An 18,559-nucleotide genomic window follows, 5' to 3' on the forward strand; every position below is an offset into this window, starting at 1 on the left:
TTTCAATCACCCCAGAGTGAATGAATGCGCTTTTCAGATCAGAGCCAAAAGTGGGAATATTTGTTGATATCCTTTGCTAGTTAGAACATTATTAGCCCAGTTATAGATAAGTATAGGTCAGCAATGGGGAATTACTGCTTCCTACAAGAGCGCAAAACATGTAGGCTACTTTCAATCTGTCTTTGAAAGGAGTCAGGTAAAAAGCTTATGTATTCATTAAAGGGGCAGTGTTGTATTTTGAGACAGGCTTGAATATGCAAATTAGCCAACAGTCAGAGGGGTAGCCAACATTGTCTAATTCTCTGTATGGTAATAATAATACATTTTATTTTATAAAGGGGTTTCTTGCATCATACAACATAATACAATGCACTTTACAGTCAGCTATTTTGGCCCATGGTGTTACAGACCAAGTAAAAAATAATGAACTAATGTCAGCCTTTCATAATGTAAAAACAATTTAAAAACTCTAATGCAATGTAGGCAAATTTGAGGGCACATTGTTTACAAATTCAAATTCAAAGCAATCAGCGCACTGCCTTAACAGCTGACTGACTGGTAAAGCAAATGGCAGTCTGCCATCTGCTTTCTAAAAGAGACAGAAAAGGCTGGCATCTGCTCTCCGAGCAATGCTTTGCATGGTCCTAGAGCCAGATATTACGGAATGGAGCTATAGCATTTTAATCGGGATTGGAATGCTTTAAGTGTACTTTCTTATATCGAAGGCTAAAACAGGACTGGTAAAGGCCCAGTGCACAATTTGTGATAAAAAAATAATAATAATAATAATAATTTATTGTATTTTTTAAAGTATAATCTGGTCAGATTTTTCAGGGGGTGCACCCCTACTTCCCGCGGTCATGAATAAAACTGAAAGTTAACTGGCTCTTGTCTAGAGTCTAGACAGGAACGGATGGCTGCGCAGACAACCCAGTCTCCCAGAATGAAAAGCATAAATACCCAATGCGGATTGGGACGGTTAGTTAGAAGTCCCTCCCTCCTCTATTGTCTTTGACTGTGTGACGTAGCGTCAAGCGTGGGTGGGGAGGTGCTGACTATATTGCAGTGAGCGGGTGTTCATTTCGGCCCTTCTTTGCTCGGAGTTTCTCGGTTATTATCTGCAAGTAATTTGGGCAAATAATGGCTGGATACTTGAAGGTCCTCCGCTCTCTCTCTAGGTCGGCGACCACTCTCTCCAAAAACCCCGCTGTGCTCGCGCCAGCTGCAACCTCCCAGAGTTTGCAACAGAGGAATTGTGAGTTTTGAGCCAAATAGTGGCCCGGCAAAGTAACGTTAGCCTATCCAGTGTAGCTTTCTCGCCGTTACTTTAGCTAGCTACGGTAGCAGCTGTCTCTTGCGCCCCATTTGGCCAGTTTTAGATGTTTGTTTATTTTGGTTGATGGGTAAGTAACTGTTACTACTAAGATGAAAAATTCTTCAATTAGCCAATTTATTCCACGAATGCACATAGCCATTCACCGAGCAAATGTTGTACTAACGTTAGCTGTCAGTGCATAAAATTGACTTGTTTACAATGCGAGTCATCTGCCTGACCTAGAAACCGGTAGCGAGGGGAAGAGGGTCGAGGGATATTTGTCTGTCACTTTGTTGTCTATAAAAACAAATTTTAAAAATGCATTTCACCTTTGGCCTAAAGTAGAGTGCATCACAACGAATTAGGCTAAATTAAGTTCTCGATATTAGATGAATGTATTCTAAATATTGAAATATCAAATCTGACCATTACCATTTACCATGCGAGCAACGTTTGTGAATGTATTTATTTATTTTAGGTGTGGGAAAAATGTATAGTGTCAGTATGAAATACAGAATATACATTAATACAATTATTTTTAATAACTGTCAATGTTTACACCTCCATTGTTTGGCTCTAGCCACTTTTTTTTGTTGTTGCTAAGAAACCTTTACCAAGGTCAGCCTATTGTGGGACAAGGCTCTGCAACAGAGAAATGGCTGCCAGAAGTTTTACGTCCAACCAGCAGCATAACTGAACCATGTCGCAACTGTGGAGTCTATCAAGAAAGCTGTTTGACGAGCACTGATTAAAAAATCATCTTGACCTCCCTAATAATTTTACAGATGCCCTATAACCTTCCAGATTAACTTTCAAATTAGAAAGTCCAAAATATGGATGGTATTTAAGATAGTATTATTTTGTTAGTAGCTAGCTGTAATGTCCTGCCGCTTCTATTCTTTGACTTTGAAGCACTGTATAAAGTAGCAGGTCAGTTGAAGGGTAGCTTGTTTCCCCCTCTATCTGCACACATGTAGGCTTTACACTCAGTTGTCTCTGAATCCTAATCCTGATATTTATGTGTTGGAAGAAGTGACCTAGCTTGCTGCCACTGATGTGTTTGTCTAGAATGGGGTTTTGTGAGGATTGACTCCAATGAAGGGGCTCTAGATAGATTAAAGGCCTTGGTCCTGTTAAAACAACCCACTATCCATCCAGTCATACCCTTGTTGTGGTTGTAAGGACAGACGTAAAAAGATTAGGCTGATTTTTAAAGCAATCACAGGCAACACTTCTGTTAAAGTATTACAATGATCATTGTTTGAAAGTTTCCATCCATGGTGGATGGTTTTGGTGTGACATTTGACCTTTTCTTATCCAAAAAAATATAATTAATCTGAGTTTGTATTGCTTTGATTCAATTGACATGTTCATAAAGGTATTGTCAAACTGTTCCGTTTTTATTATTACAGTCACAAGATGGACTTTGTCTGCCAGGAGCATTTTATTGCTTGTAACTGGAGCTTTGAATTTTGCTGAGTGGAAGAATTTCTAAATACAGGCATGAATGGGTATGGTACCATGTGCTATTTCCAAAATATAGCAATTTGTTCTGTCAATGACACACTTGCCTTCCCACTGCCCTACCCTTCAAGTATATGTCAAAATTCAGTGGTCTACTTTTGTCATTTTATTTGGTATAACATACTTAAGGTAAAGTGATATACAGAAAATGGAGTTCTATAAATCCACGTTATAACCCACAAATGTTTTGGTCATCTGTACCATACACAAACACTTCGTTCAATGCGTATGCAGAAACAAATTACTACTTTAATTTGCTCATCTCATGCTTCTTGAAGAGTAGCCAAGTTCAGTTTTAAATGGATGACCTGAAATGTAGCCTAGACCTTATGTATGTTTGAAAAAATAACCTTAAACACACTTGACTGAGATTTTGTTAGCAGAATAAGCATAGCCATGATCTGACCTTCAAGAGTTAAGCGCATGTAGATATTTTGGTTTGCATTGTCCTTGACTACTCAAATAGGTGCATGTCATATGAATATAAAAGGCCTGTATCACACAAGACAAGCTATCTTTCAGATAAGCCCTCCAGTTGCAAGTGACTGTTTGCTCATGTGTCCCTGTTGGCCTCCTACTGATATTTTGCATACGTTAATGACTAATGTATAAACATGTTTTGTGAAAGCTTAGAAGCCGGATGTGGAGGTCCTAGGCTGGTGTGGTTACACGTTGTCTACGGTTGTGAGGCTGGTGGACGTACTGTCAAATTCTCTAAAACGGAGGTGGCTTATGGTAGAGAAATGAACATGAACGTCTTTAAACAGCTCTGGTGGCCATTCCTGCAATCAGCATTCCAATTGCACACTCCCTCAACTTGAGATGTGACAACTGCACATTTTAGTGGCCTTTTATTGACCCAGGACCCGTGTAATGATCAAGCTGTTTAATCCGCTTCTTGATATGCCACACCTGTCATGTGGATGGATTATCTTGGCGAAGGAGAAATGGTCACTAACAGGGATGTAAACAAATTTGTGCACAAAATGAGAAGCTTTTTTGCCTATGGAAAATATTGGATCTTTTATTCAGCTCATGAAACATGACCAACACTTTACATTGTCTTTTTTATATTTTTGTTCAGTATAGTAGTCATCGCTCCTGCTCAAGTACACATTCTGGGTAAACAATTTCATCAAGTTGTCATTGCGGATCACGTTCTCAACTTGTCCTTGCACATCTTACGTTACAAGAGTATTGCAGATTTAGCTTTTCTTTTTTTTTCTTATTTTTTTTTTTACAAATGTTTGGAGGGGGGTGATGAATCTTTCATTCAGAGTTCACCCCAGTGTCAGTAAGCTTTTTACACCTGGCAACATTTTTGCTCAAAACACATCTGATTTCTGCTAAATGTTCTCTACAGTATTCAAAAGTGAAGGATGGCCTAATTGTTGCCAGTTGTGATGGCACGTCTACCAAAGTCAACTATTGGCTCTCAAAGGATTAAGTCCTTTATGACTGAATGAGTCTTCCTTTGATTGCATGCAGTAAACTAGATAACTCAATCTCCCTTTTACTGTATGCGACTACTGCCGAACATCTTTATTGGGTCATGGCCAAGGAATGTAGACCTAAATGAAGTCTTGCGGCAGAGATGAGTAAGCGAAGCAGTCCATATATATCTTACTGTATTTATTAGGGATCGTCATTAGTTGTTGCCAAGGCAGCAGCTACTCTTCCTGGGGTCCAAACACATTAAGGCACTTACATTACACATAAAACAAAATATCTCTTTGCTGGCGGGCAAAGTTATGGGCCTTATTTTACACCTTGTTTAGAGGGTTTGTGAATGTCCAACAGAGTTTCTGGAGTAGGCTGTTTTGAGAGGTGCATAGTCGCACTAAAGGTCACATGTTGTGTATACTTAATATAAAGGTTGTTGTACAGCATAGGTCCATGTGGCGGTCTTATTTGATCATTCTACTGAATACCGCCATTTTGTTTCTCTACACTTCTTGGATGTCCTGGGGAGCAGTAGAAACGTAGACTTGGCAGGAACATCAGAAAGTCACTTGATTCCCTGCACCTCCCCCTTTCCACTCCCTCTCCACTGCATGGTCTATCTGGAAGAGTGGGCGAGGGCCTGCCTTCTGCCAGGGCCTTTTAAAAGGCAGAGTTGTGTGGGAGCAGAGCCATGTTTTCTAATAGATAATTGGACTACTTGTCTGGGTGAATCAGAGGGCAAGATGCATTGCAGCTACAGATGAAGGAAAATAGAAATGTCTTGCTGTCAACAGTCTTTAGTTATGGGCATTAAGAGAGCTGAATATCTAACTGTTCATGGAGATATGAAACCATGAAGTGCAAATGACAGTGCAGTGTCTTGTAGGATGAGGTGACTTTGATCTCACAACTCTCCTAATTGAGAACCAACTGTTTCTAGAACCATCCCAAGCAGCATGAGCCTGTTCATGAAATCTTTTCTGAGACTTTTAGAATATTCAGACTTTCAAAGAAAATATTCCAATGCATATTGTAGTATTGGTTGTCATTGGTTTTTGGGTGGGCATGTTGCAGTCAAACAGATGAAGTAATCATAAAAAATATATATAATAATAATAAATGTGTGTGTATGGTAATGAGCTATAATGACAGACTTTGGTTGCTGTGCAGCTTTTGTATTTAAACTAGGCCAACATTGGTGCTCTTCACTACTAGGTGTAGGTCAAGATTGGGACACAGGCTGCCAGTTTCCATTAATGCACTCTTCTATTTTGGACAGATGGGGACAAACGTATTAAGGTGTCCCAGCCTGTGGTGGAGATGGACGGAGATGAGATGACCAGGATCATCTGGGAGTTCATCAAAGAGAAGGTGCTGAACTGGGACCATTGGAGGAGGGTAGAGGGATGACACAGTGGTGTCTCAGACCCAGGGGAGGATTGCTCTCTGACTAGTCTATTTTTACACAACTGACTGACCCACAGATTGAGAGTGTTTATGTGTCTGAGTGTTGGGAGATTGCCTGTATGCTGTGGGGGAGGGTTTTTGTAAGGTTTCTCTCTTGCATTGGCTGCTCGCCTCCTGGAGATAGCAGATGGTGTGTTGGATTAGTCTGAACATAAATATTAATGGAAGAAAAACATGACCTGTTTTCTGACTAAACATGTTTAATGCGTATTGTTCCACGTAAAACGATATGGGATCACACCACATGAATGAGGATACAATTATTATATCTACCATGTTGTCATGTTGTGTTGCTACCATGCTGTGTTTTCATGTTGCTTCCATGCTATGCTGTTGTCTTAGGTATCTCTTTATGTAGTGTCTCTTGTCGTGATGTGTGTTTTCGTCCTATATTTTGTATTTATATTTATCCAAGCCCCCGCAGGAGGCCTTTTGGTAGGCAGTCATTGTAAATAAGAATTTGTTCTTAACTGACTTGCCTAGTTAAATAAAAAAAACAATGAGTGGTATCTAAATGGCATTCATTGTATTTTTTAAATATTTCATGTCAATATTGAATTGACTATCTTACTGTTATTTTGACCCTTATGTGCTTGGACTGTGTTGTGGACATTGATTAAAGCACATCCATACCATCAGTCATAGCTCACTGTTGAGACAATGTCTGGAATCCTCTTGTCCTCTGAATAGATTATACCAAAGATCTATTATATTGACAAGATGGTCGAGTGACTACTCCAACAATGGAAATAAATTTCCTCCAAGTCCGATGGGACCATTCTAGCAATGAGGCCAGATATGTGTGACTGGCACAACTAAGTTGTTTTTCTCAGTTGCCGGAATGCCACTTGGATCCGTACATTTGTAACAGCCTAAACATTACAAAACTTCTATTTTATCAAATACGCCTCATGTAATTCAACACTTTCACAAACCTCGGACTCTCACCTGGACAGATTATGGGCGCCGTAAATCCTCTCGCTTTGCCTCTTCCTTTCTGTTTATACGTAAGGTCAACTTTCTTTGTCTGTGACAGCCTGCAGCTGGACAGTTTGAGTTCTGAATCCTCTGTCAATGTGTTCTACTCCAGCTTATCCTCTCCAACGTGGATGTGGAGCTGAAGTACTACGACCTGGGTCTGCCATACCGTGATCAGACTGACGACCAGGTCACCATCGACTCTGCCATCGCCACTCAGAAGTACCATGTTGCTGTTAAATGTGCCACCATCACTCCCGATGAACAAAGAGTAGAAGGTATTTGAATAGCATTTAAGTATTTTATAGTTTTACTGTTAAGGTTTCATCCCTTCTCCAAATGCCCCCCCCCCCCAAGGGTCACTCAACTTCACACACTGCTTTACATATTTATTTATTTGTCACTAATGGGAACTTACGGTTGATGGTTTAAATGTTTCCATATTGCTGTTATGTGAGAACTGTGGTTTTCCATCAGAGTTCAAACTGAAGAAGATGTGGAAGAGCCCCAACGGAACCATCAGGAACATCCTGGGTGGCACAGTCTTCCGTGAGCCAATCATCTGCAAGAACATTCCCAGGCTCGTTCCAGGTTGGACACAGCCCATCACCATTGGCAGACATGCCTTTGGTGACCAGGTAAGTTCCTTCTAAATGAAAGAAATGTTATTATTTTTGTTTTCATTATATGTGATTGTAACCTATCCATTGTTTTTACAGTACAGAGCTACAGACTTTGTTATCAGCCAGCCAGGCACGTTCAAGATGGTCTTCTCCCCTACTGATGGGAGCAAAGGCCAGGAGTGGGAGGTCTACAAGTTTCCTGGAGGTGGCTGTGGAATGGGCATGTACAACACAGATGAGGCGAGTTCAGCACGTCATTCACTTCTTAAGATTACTTTATTTTGTCAACTAGATCACCCAAAAAATCCTGACATTATTTTGTCCTAGTTTTTTTTCCTACGAGATTCAAGTGGTAGTTCATTGAGTGAGTTCACCTCCTGTAAACCTGCCTTACCATGTTTGTTTACCATCATGAGCAGGAGTGTTTGATTTGACAATATCAGAGGTCATGTGGCAGACTTTCAACTTGTCTAGTGGAAATGGAAGTGTGAAGTGCGGACTAATCGGGGGGTTAATAGCCAGAAGGATGTAACCTCTGTACTGCTGCTTATGACCTACACTTGGGGTGACCCATGTTCTCTTTCTATTCCACCACAGTCTATTTCAGGCTTTGCGCACAGCTGCTTTCAGTACGCCATTGGCAAGAAGTGGCCCCTCTACCTGAGTACCAAGAACACCATTCTCAAAGCCTACGATGGTAGATTCAAGGACATCTTTGAGGAAATCTACCAGGCGTTAGTATTTGTTGCTTTTTATGACCTCTTTAACCTTAACCTGTTAGGGAGTAAAATATTGGTTGTTTCTTCCTGGTTCATGGGGTTCCTCGCATAGTTTATATGGTGTAATGCACTGCACTCTAGGGTTGTGAGAAATGTACCATTTCTCTTAACGTTTAAACTGCACTTTAAAAAAATCATTTTAAACCTTGTTAAATCATAAAATGAAGCAAATTCACAATTCAGATATGGTTCTGTGTATGACCGTTGGGGGGGGCAATGCACTTCACTCTACCACAGTCCTGGCTACCTACATACCGGTCGTCACTAGGTACCAAAGTCATAAAGCCGACCTATTTCTACAATTTCTCTTCTTAATGTGATTTTAATCCTAACCTCAACTACACTGCTAACCTTATGCCTGACCTTTAAATTAAGGCCAAAAAGAGAAGAAAAAAATTGAATTAATTTTTACAATGGAGAGTTTGACTTTGTGGCAGTGGTAACTAGTGAAAACCCTACTTGTACTTGCAGAGCAATCATTGTACAATTTCTCCATCAGGGCCATCACAGTTTTTAGACATGGCATTTGTAGTCTTGTTTTAGATATGCCGTTAGAGTATTGAAGCCGACATCCTCTACCATGGACAATGGCTGCATATCAACTGCAATCATTTCTGTAATCAGCGCTGTGATTTTCTCACTGTCTCTTATCGCACTGCTACCAGAAACTGGTTGGGTTGTCCCTTTCAGCATTGCACCTGTACTGCAACTGTAGCTCAATTCCACATCACAAAGTTTGCATTTCATCACCTCTTAACGTCTCAAAATATTGCCATACAGGACTTCGCTCCTGTCACTTCACTTTATATCCGTGTCAAATAATTTGAAAGATACATATCTCCTAACGTTACAGCATTGTTGCATAAGGTATTTGTAAAAAAACAATATTGGGGTCTGTTAGTGGTAGTTTTGTGATAACTGCACTGTGACTATAATTTTGTTAAAAAAATAATTAAAAAAAGGTTTTCGGTTAGGGATTGTTCTAAATGTTATCGATCCCAATGTCGTTTAAACTTTCACACCCCTGCTGCACTCACTACCATATTGTTTGTGTCCATAGGAATTACAAGCCAGAGTTTGACAAGCTGAAGATCTGGTACGAGCACAGGCTCATTGATGACATGGTTGCCCAGGTGCTGAAGTCCGACGGTGCCTTCGTGTGGGCCTGCAAGAACTACGATGGAGATGTACAGTCTGACATCTTGGCTCAGGGTGAGGAATTAGGAAATTTACACCTCACTTCAAATGAAATGAGTTTGGATGAAAATAGTCCTTGTAACAGGTTTGACTATGGGTGACTGAAATACTGTATGGGTTCTTCACAGGTTTCGGCTCTCTGGGTCTGATGACGTCAGTGCTGGTGTGTCCCGATGGCAAGACCATTGAGGCAGAGGCAGCCCATGGCACAGTGACCAGGCACTACCGCGAGCACCAAAAGGTTAGTCACTCTAGTACTAACCGCCTCCATTACAATCCTAGGTCCATATTTAGAGAAGCATAAATCATGGCGCATGCAACAGTGGTATGGGAGGAGTCAAATTAGTGTCTCTCTGTTTTAATGTCTGCCTGGTTGATTTGTGTATGAACAGTGCCGTCTTGTGGTGGGAAATATGCTGCCAAAATGACTTCATAGGCTGAAAGAAATTATCCATCACCATGGGATTGTTGTAGCCCTATTTTGTACCTGCTTTTACATGATCCGTAAAGTATCAGTATTTCCATAGTTAAACTGTGACCTTTGTCCACCTTTAGGGAAACCCAACAAGCACCAACCCCATTGCCAGCATCTTTGCTTGGACCAGAGGCCTTGAGCACCGGGGTAAACTTGATGGCAACCCTGACCTGATCAAGTAAGAAATTAATTGAGCTAGTCTTTTAAATGATTTTTTAAAACAGATTGTCACTAGATATGATCATTTACTGATCACATTTGGCTTTAACTTAAGTCTTCATATACTGTACCATGAAGTGAATTAATTATCATACAACAAGCAGCTGTGCTGTAAAAGTCCCACTGTCCTATTCCATTAGTGTTTGCCAGGCAAATGGCAGTGTTTTAGATTCACAGGTCAGCTGTTGTGACTATTACTGAAGTCTTGTCTGTTTGACCTGCAGGTTCGCTCTGACTCTGGAGCGGGTGTGTGTGGAGACCGTTGAGAGTGGCGTTATGACTAAGGACCTTGCCGGCTGCATTCACGGCCTTTCCAAGTGAGCTCATTACTATTGCATTTACTAAATTATTGATCTGCCTAACATGTTTATTAATGCATGGATCATTGTCTTGTTTTTGTATTATAATCATGGGGGGAGAGAATCATTAGATTTTTACCTGTTATTGAAGTGTGCATGACTCTTAGGGACAGGGCCTTGACTGAGTAACTTATGTCCTTTCATTGCAGATGCAAGCTGAATGAGCACTACGTCAACACTGAGGACTTCCTGGACGCCATCAAGAATAACCTGGACAAAGCTCTGGGCAAGTGAAGGACTGAAGAGTGCAGCTAGCCTGAAAGTGACATTGTCCTGTTTTTGTACCTCATTTTTAACTTGGGTCAGATAGCCACATGCATATTGTCTGAAGAAAGAAGTAATATGTAGTGTGTCAGATTATGTGATCGTACTGTTGATCTGTTCCATCTAGCACTCCTGTCCCTATTTCCAGGGTTCTATTTTTGTAATGAAGTACTGTATTCCGATACTGTATTATGCCTTCAAAGAAACATGGCCATGTCAAGAATATTTGCTAATACATCTCGTTTGATCCTATGCTTGTGTTCTGCCTCATTTTAATATTCTATGATAAAAGGAGCACACTGATTTTAAAGGTAAATAAATTTATTATTTTACAGTATTGTCTGGTACACATTTTACGTAGTTCTAGCAACAGGATATTTCCACACCAATGTGTAACACAGAAAGCCATTCAAGTTCCAGATATTTTTTCCCCCCCTCTAAATAGTTCTCTCAAATTTGCATTTTGTTTATTAAATGCACATCAACATTGTGTATTGATACCTAGTTTGCAGGTGATGTCTGTAAAATTAAGCAGGGAAAGAAATATAGTGAATTTCCCAAATTGTCAGCTGGGTCTGTGGCCCTTTGATGTTGGGAGTTGTCGTTCATCACTTTAGACCAGTGTGCAGCATGATGGATAGCACACTCCAGGGCACTTAATTGCTGTCCAAAGTTTTAGGACCGTTCCTGTTGAGACTCCGCCCTGAACCAAAACCACCATGCGTATTCAGGGGCTGCATTTGCTTTTGAGATCTGTCCCATAAAGGCTTGCATGGGGCATAAATTGTGACGTATCATGAAAAATGAAACTGCACTTGTGTCTTCATGGTAATCTTTTTAAACATACTTTGGGGAGGATAAAGCCCAATGTCTATTGGGCAACATGAAATCAAGCTCTACTACGCAGAGAAAGGGTGTCACTAGACTGCTATTGTGTTTGGCAATATGGCCCAGAATTGGTCAGATTCTTTGGTAAATGGTGGCTACATCGGAAGAGCAATATCATTTATTTTGCTTTTAGCACACTAAGATGTGGTCTGCATCAATAGAATTATTTGACTGGGGACAAAAGTGACAATGCAAGAAGTTCAAATCAAGCTGGTCACATGGGGCTATAAATTGATGGCATGAGCAATATCAGTGGAGTCTGACACTGGGCGAATGATTTATTTATGCACATTGCAAATAACAATGAAATGAAAATCCTAGAACTAGTTGAAACTACTCGCAGTATAAAAATGTTAACCCGGGAAGTAAAAAAAAAAAAAAGAATGTTTGGTTCACATGAACTGCTTGAATGGTATCAGCTTTGGTAAGGGACATGAACAGAGGACACATTTGACTGGCCTGTATGCATTTCTATACATGTTAGTAAAAGCAATAATACTCAGCTGTATTCTGACTTATCCACACACTTGCTAGGGATTGTCTTGTGTAAGTGCATTTCACTATCACATTTGTTTCCCTAAAAAGTGTGCTTACAGACATCCCCAGACCTCTGGGATGTATGTTGAGTAGGACTCTCCCAGGAGGTTAGATTATTTATTTTCAGATATGACCTTTTTCACATGAACACATCAATCACAATGTTGTGGCACCTAGAGGTGAAGTCACGTTTCAATACAAAACAAGGTGCCGATGAGAAATGTACAATCCCAAATTACCTGTCTCTCACTCCCAATGAATATCAGCAAGAAAACCGAGATTCCAGTGCATATGAATGGGCAGATTCCACCACTTCAAACTGCTAGCGGCACTACCTCCCTTTATTAGTTTACACTTCTACTCAATATGGGGTCTTTTGTCATCATTCATGCTGTGTTGTAGCGCCCTGCACCCTTGGTGTAGCTGCTATAATACTCCAATTCAGACAGTTTAGCGATGTCTGGTGTGTTGATACTGGCCAGGTTCTCTCGTTCGCTGAATTCAAGGTTCTCTTCATCGTAGTCCTCCTGGTTCTCTATGTCAGGGGGGGCTTCTGAGGAAGGAAATGCACAGACACACTCATGAGCCCATCTTGTCCTCTCACACACACACACAGCAACTCCCAGCCTCAGAGGACAATACAGTCCTCCCCTTCCCCTGCCTCCCTATCACTCTCCACTGATAGAGACAGGAATGTCTAATCCAAGAACTTCTATATTTACAAAACACAGAGGGAGAAGAGTGGCAGAAAAGCACCAAAACACTTGGCCAGTAGATTACAGTACATGCTGAGTCAAAGTGCATTAAGGGCAGACTGACTGACAACAACGCAACATGACGCCCATTGAAATTTCAAGTGTATCTGAGAAATTAACATTATGTTAACATTAATTTTTTACATGGTATTGCAATTCATGACCAAATCATAACTGACATAAGGTACAAACTGATGGATGGTACTGATGTTAGTCACCTTGTCCATCTGGTGAAGCATCCAGGATGCCGTGTTTGACCTTCATGTGTCGGCTCAGATTGCCCTTCAGGTTGAACTTGCTGGAGCAGTAAGGACACTTGAAGGGCTTGCTGCCAGCGTGGAGGTGCATGTGGCCCAGGAGGTTGTACATTCTGTTGAAAGATTTGCCACACACCTGGAACACAATAGAATAACAATACTCTCAACACTCTGGAAACAGTGGAACTCAACCCATGCTGTCTATTGAGACCTACTCTTCTTACCTTGCACTTGAAAGGCTTGACAGGCAGGTGGACGATCATGTGTGTTTTGAGGGTCTGTTTCTGGATGAAGGTCTTGAAGCAGACGTGACACTGGAAGGGCCTGATGCTGGCGTGGATCAGCATGTGTCTCTTGAGGTTAGCAGAGAGGGTGAACTCCCGGGCACACACCTCACATTTGAATTCCTTCATACCCTGGGAAAATAACAAGGGTTGGCAATTTAATGAATTAGATAATTTTCTTGTTGATAAACAGCAAGCTATGGTTTCACAGAGACATTGAAATTAACAAATATTGGTTGTTATTATAGAGAAGCATACACACACAAACACAGAGAAATCATAGGTCAGCGCAGGATGTGTAATTGCTGTACGGTAGACGTGAAATCCTTGCTTAATGGCCGCAACTTGATGCATACACATTAGCTCCACCAAGTGTTGGCTCGGAGCCTGTGATGCTCTCACAATATGGAAAGGTGCATGTTTAGTATTGAAAAGCGTGTTAAAACATTAACATGAATGTTTGGATACGCCTAGATTTTGATGAACACTAAAAATAAGTGTAATTATTCGTAACAGTGTTTGTAAGCCAATATTTGAGTAAATACTTTGTTAATGTGACACTATAATTACTAAGAGCGAGGGTCTAGGATGAATCATGGTTGAGATCAGAGCATAGACTGTAGGATCAGGCATAAAAAAGGTATGAGTTGGTATGACACACCTCACAGCACAAAGCACATACAGGAAGAGGTCAGGCCAAATACAATGAACCAAGCACTTTGAAGGCTATGTTTACCCTGCAACTGGTTGGGGCAATAGGAATAACAGCCTTTAGATATTTTGATATACCTCTGAGTTCACCTAACCCCATCTGTCTCTGCCTCTTAAAGTCTGAATTTATGGGAATATTGAGCAACACACTACAGCCCTTATCTTAGTGTTTATCACATTAATCAAGGGGTTTGTGACTCATTAGAAGCAGACTACTTGATGACCTAGAGCATCATGTAATATATGGACCATCAAAAGTCAGTGGAGTTTCAGTACCTGGTCGGTGAGGGCTTGCGGTATTAGTACCTTATGAGTGAGGGCATGCTGCTTGAGGTGATGGATCTGGACAAACTCCATGCCACACTCTGGGCAGACGTAGGGCCTTACGTTCTGGTGCTTCATGAGGTGGTTCTGCAGCTGGCTGCGGTAGGCAAAGGACTTGTTGCACTCGGTGCACTGGTAAGTGGTGGGGCCCTGGTGGCTGGTCTGGTGGCGCTTCAGGTGGGCGTGGGTGGGGAACTCCATACCACACTGGGAACACAAGTGGCAGTGGCCGTTCTCGTGCTTGTTCTCGTGGGACCGGAGCTCGCTGGGGTAGGCGAAGCCTCGGCCACAGAAGCGGCAGCTGTAAGGCTTGATGTCGGAGTGCTGCAGCATGTGCCTCTTCAGGTGGCTGGTCTGGGTGAAGGCCTTCTTACACACGGTGCACTTGTGTGGCCGGGTGCCCTGGTGGGTGAGCAGGTGGGTCTGGAGGTGGCTGGGCTGCTTGAACAGCTTGCCACAGTGCAGGCACTCATGGGGCTTGATGCCGTTGTGGCCCAGGATGTGGGTGACCAGGTTGTACTTGGAGGTGTACGACTTCTCACACATGCGGCACTTCCATCTCTTCAGGCCCTCTCCCACATCCACGCAGTAGGACTCATCTATCTGGACGTTGATGTCCAGCCGGTCGATCTGCATGCGCCTGGCTATCCCCTCAGCGTCTGCAGCCCACAGCATGCCCTGGCTGCTCTCGTCATAGTCCCCCACGGCCACGTCAGCAGACTCATAGGCCACCTCGCTGGACTCAAAGTAGTGGTTCATGATGGGATTGGGACTGTCTCCCCTATCTCCTCCTGTCTTGAGGTTCAACACTCCGTCCTCAGCTAACTCCTCTTCTTGCCCCTCTCCTCCTCTCCCTCTCCTCTCCTCTGGCCGAGTGTCTGTCTTGGTCTGACTGGACGTCTCTCTCACACACACAGCACAGTTACCACAGCTCTGCTCCTTCTTCAGAGGCCCTCTGTGAGTGGCTGGCTCCTCCATCTTGCCTGGGCTGCTAGGGCTCTTCGCCATGTGGATGCAGGACGGAGGGGTTTCAGACTCTCCCCTCTCCCCTTTGACCTGAGTCTGTACGCTGGGGACTTTGTGAGGCTCCCCTGCCGCTCCCCCTTCATTTCTGGGCCCCCTGGTTCTCCCTCTGGGCCCGGGGCGCCTCCTCTCATTCCTGTGGGGCTCTGACCCCCCTACAGGCTCAGCCAGGTAGTCTCCGTTGGCCCCAATCAGCTGGTCAGCGTACTCATACTCCATGCCCTCTGGAGGAGGAGGGGTCCTGCCATACTCCCTGGGCTCGCCCATGTAGAAGCCATTGGGGGCAATGGTGGCTCCAAAGATCTCATTCTGGGAGATGAGGCCCAGGACAGCAGCCTGGGCTAGAGACAGCACCACCACGGGATCTGTCTGTGTTCCTGCATCCACCTGGCCTTCCATCACCTTGGGGTAGCACCGCACCAGACGGCCACTCTCCTCCTCCTGAGAACACACACACAGCACTGATCAGGTCAGCACACAGCAGCAGCCCACATCACACAAGGACATGTATTCAGCATTGTGAGATTGCTTTATAACATAAGACACGTTGCTTACACATATTGCTTAACTACAAGGACTGACCAACAGATCTCTCTAAGTGATATGGATTCCTAAGAAATCAATGGTAGGTGTGTGTGGTGGGAATAATGATTAAGGATAGCCCTTAAGATCTCTGAAGTGGTCTGACATTTGTTTGTTATGCAACCCTCCTTCCCTACAACTCCACTGTTACAAGAATGTTTTCCAGACAGTGTTAGCCTGCTAGAGACAGTCAGCCGCATTCTGACAACGCCGGGCTTCTTTGCTCTGAATCCAGTAGAGAACATTAGATGGAGGAGATAAGGCCGATCTGTGCCTGAGCCCCGCTTCCTTCCTTGACATCCTTTAAAATAATAGGGAACAGAAATGGGATGCAGGTCCAACCAGGAAGTGGACTTCCGTGGCCTGTCCACAGAGCTTCCTGTAGAGTCCAGAGTGGCCCTGGCCAGGCTGAACATGCTGGGTTCATCATCACTGGGCTCATCATCACTGGGCTGAAGGTTGGGGCTATCTATCAGTCCCATTCATGAGGAGCAAGCCTAGCTGTCTGCCTTGCACACATGACAGACTCAGTTATAACCATGACAGAAATATGATTGAGAGGTGAACTCTCAAATCTTTCTGTATTCAAGACTTATACATAAGAGTAATGTTGTGGTTTAAACTGATATGCAGCATGATAAACTACAAATGATTGTGTTTGCCCTCTAGATGTTTCAAAAGGTAAAACAGAGTGGAACTAGAAGAAAGCTGAATGCTGGCATGACCAAACCTCAGCTCCATGATAAGTCACTAGTACCCCGCTACGTTCAGTTGTTTCCTACAAACCTGGTGTAGTGATTGGAAAATTAATGACCTGTCTCTTTATAGGCCTACACCTTAGTTTAGGTCATACACTACCACACATCGTGAGCTGCTACCTTTCATAATACAATACTGAAGAAAGAGACAGAGGATGGAGAGATGGGAAAAAAAGAGAGAGTGAGAGAGAGAGAGAGAGAGAGAGAGAAGGAAGGAAGGAAGGAAGGAAGGAAGGAAAGAGTTGTGTAGACCTGGATGCCCTGATAACCACGTCATTTATAATTACTGCTTTTAAAGTAGTCAGACAAGGACAAACTGTGTGTTTGTGAGAGAGGAACAGAGTGAGTGAGGTGTGTATCTCTCTCTCTCTCTCTCTGTGTGTTTGTGTGTGTGGCTCTGTGTGTGAGAGAGAAAGAAGGAGAGGGAGGAAGAGAGAGGGAGATGTGGGCGGGGGAGGAGTGGCGGGAGGGAGGGAGGGAGGGAGGGAGGGAGGGAGGGAGGGAGGGAGGGAGGGAGGGAGGGAGGGAGGGAGGGAGGGAGGGAGGGAGAGAGAGAAATTAGATGGAGGGGCTGAAAGATAAAGAAAGAGAAGGGAGGGAGGGAAGAGGAGGGAGGGGAAGGGAGAGATTGAGTGAGCATGTGAGAGAGAAGGGAAGAGGGAGAGAAAGGAAAAGGAGAGGGAGGGGTGTGGGGGGAGTGAAAGAGACAGATAGAGACAGAGTGAGTGAGTGAGAGAAAGAGAGAAAGGAGGGGAGGTAGAGAGGGGGAAGGAAGGAGAAAAACACGACAAAATGAAAGGCAGGAGAAATGAAAGACAAATAACAGAGAAACAGAAAGGCAAGATAGTAATTGCAAGAATCCATAGTTAAACATTTTAAGTTGTATGTAAGGTTTAAGACAAAATGTCAAACAATGAGAACCAAATTATTAACAATAGCCTAGCAAATGTGTGAGAGACAGAGAATAGTTAGTAGTCTAGTCTTATCTGTAAAATATGTTCTTGCTGCAGTACTCTATGTAGAAAAGTAATCTCCTTTGACTTAGAGAGACACAGTGTAACCACCTTTAAAACAACCCCACTATCTGAACTAGTATTGTAATCACGGTCTCAGAGGATAGGCTAACAACTCACCACATTGTTCCTGGTGTGATGTTTGAGGTGTTTCAGGGATCTCATCCTTCAGGAGAACTGAGTGGAGTAAAAAAATCCAGCTCCTATTTATATCTGTGGGAGAGTTGGGCGGTCCCACGACTCATCCTCCTCCTACTGTTGCTGTTATCAGAACTGACTGTGCCGGCCCCGCCTCCCCTGCCCCCTTCTCACACACACACACACACACACACACACACACACACACACACACACACACACACACACACACACACACACACACACACACACACACACACACACACACACACACACACACACACACACACACACAATCACCCCATTTCTTTCTTTCTTTCTTTCTCTCCCTCCCTACCCCTTCCTTCCTACATCTCACTTCTCTTTCTCTCTCCCCCTCTCCTTTTTCATTCTCTCCCTCTCTCTCTTCCCCCCTCACTCACTCACACCGACAAACACACATACATACAGCACACACATTTTCTCTCTCTTTCTCACCACACACAATTCAGCATGACCCTTCAACACACATTTGTCTTTAAGGCACACAGAAACCCTAGCTTCTCTTATCACACTCATACTTTGCATATCCTTTTGCAAGCATACTCCAACACACAAACAATTATAACATCTAATCAGTTGCTCCTCTGTGTGTGCGCGCACACAC

The 18,559-nt window shown here is 43.1% G+C and overlaps 2 protein-coding genes across 4 annotated transcripts; one reads left to right on the forward strand and one right to left on the reverse strand.

Moving 5' to 3' along the window:
* Positions 1 to 1,029: 1,029 nt before the first annotated feature.
* Positions 1,030 to 10,895, forward strand: LOC120066287 (isocitrate dehydrogenase [NADP], mitochondrial). Of its 2 annotated transcripts, none has more exons than XM_039017567.1 (11): positions 1,030 to 1,255; positions 5,562 to 5,653; positions 6,840 to 7,005; positions 7,205 to 7,365; positions 7,447 to 7,590; positions 7,948 to 8,084; positions 9,190 to 9,341; positions 9,455 to 9,567; positions 9,882 to 9,979; positions 10,245 to 10,337; positions 10,529 to 10,895. In XM_039017567.1, the coding sequence occupies exons 1-11, from the start codon at positions 1,141 to 1,143 to the stop codon at positions 10,611 to 10,613; spliced, it is 1,356 nt and encodes a 451-aa protein (XP_038873495.1). In that variant the 5' UTR covers positions 1,030 to 1,140; the 3' UTR covers positions 10,614 to 10,895. The 2 variants fall into 2 exon arrangements, with proteins under 2 accessions (XP_038873495.1, XP_038873496.1); XM_039017568.1 differs by lacking the exon at positions 1,030 to 1,255 and adding an exon at positions 1,282 to 1,403.
* An 899-nt stretch (positions 10,896 to 11,794) lies between these two features.
* LOC120066286 (zinc finger protein 710-like) lies at positions 11,795 to 17,942 on the reverse strand. Of its 2 annotated transcripts, none has more exons than XM_039017563.1 (5): positions 17,896 to 17,942; positions 14,352 to 15,863; positions 13,305 to 13,496; positions 13,042 to 13,216; positions 11,795 to 12,621 (listed from the first exon to the last, which is right to left on the reverse strand). In XM_039017563.1, exons 1-5 carry the CDS (start codon positions 17,938 to 17,940, stop codon positions 12,455 to 12,457), a joined length of 2,091 nt encoding a protein of 696 aa, XP_038873491.1. In that variant the 5' UTR covers positions 17,941 to 17,942; the 3' UTR covers positions 11,795 to 12,454. The 2 variants fall into 2 exon arrangements, with proteins under 2 accessions (XP_038873491.1, XP_038873494.1); XM_039017566.1 differs by having other exon boundaries at positions 11,797 to 12,621; positions 14,382 to 15,863.
* Between the last annotated feature and the right edge of the window lie 617 nt (positions 17,943 to 18,559).

This window comes from Salvelinus namaycush, chromosome 21, assembly GCF_016432855.1.
Source record: "Salvelinus namaycush isolate Seneca chromosome 21, SaNama_1.0, whole genome shotgun sequence".
Taxonomy (NCBI): Eukaryota; Metazoa; Chordata; class Actinopteri; order Salmoniformes; family Salmonidae; genus Salvelinus; species Salvelinus namaycush.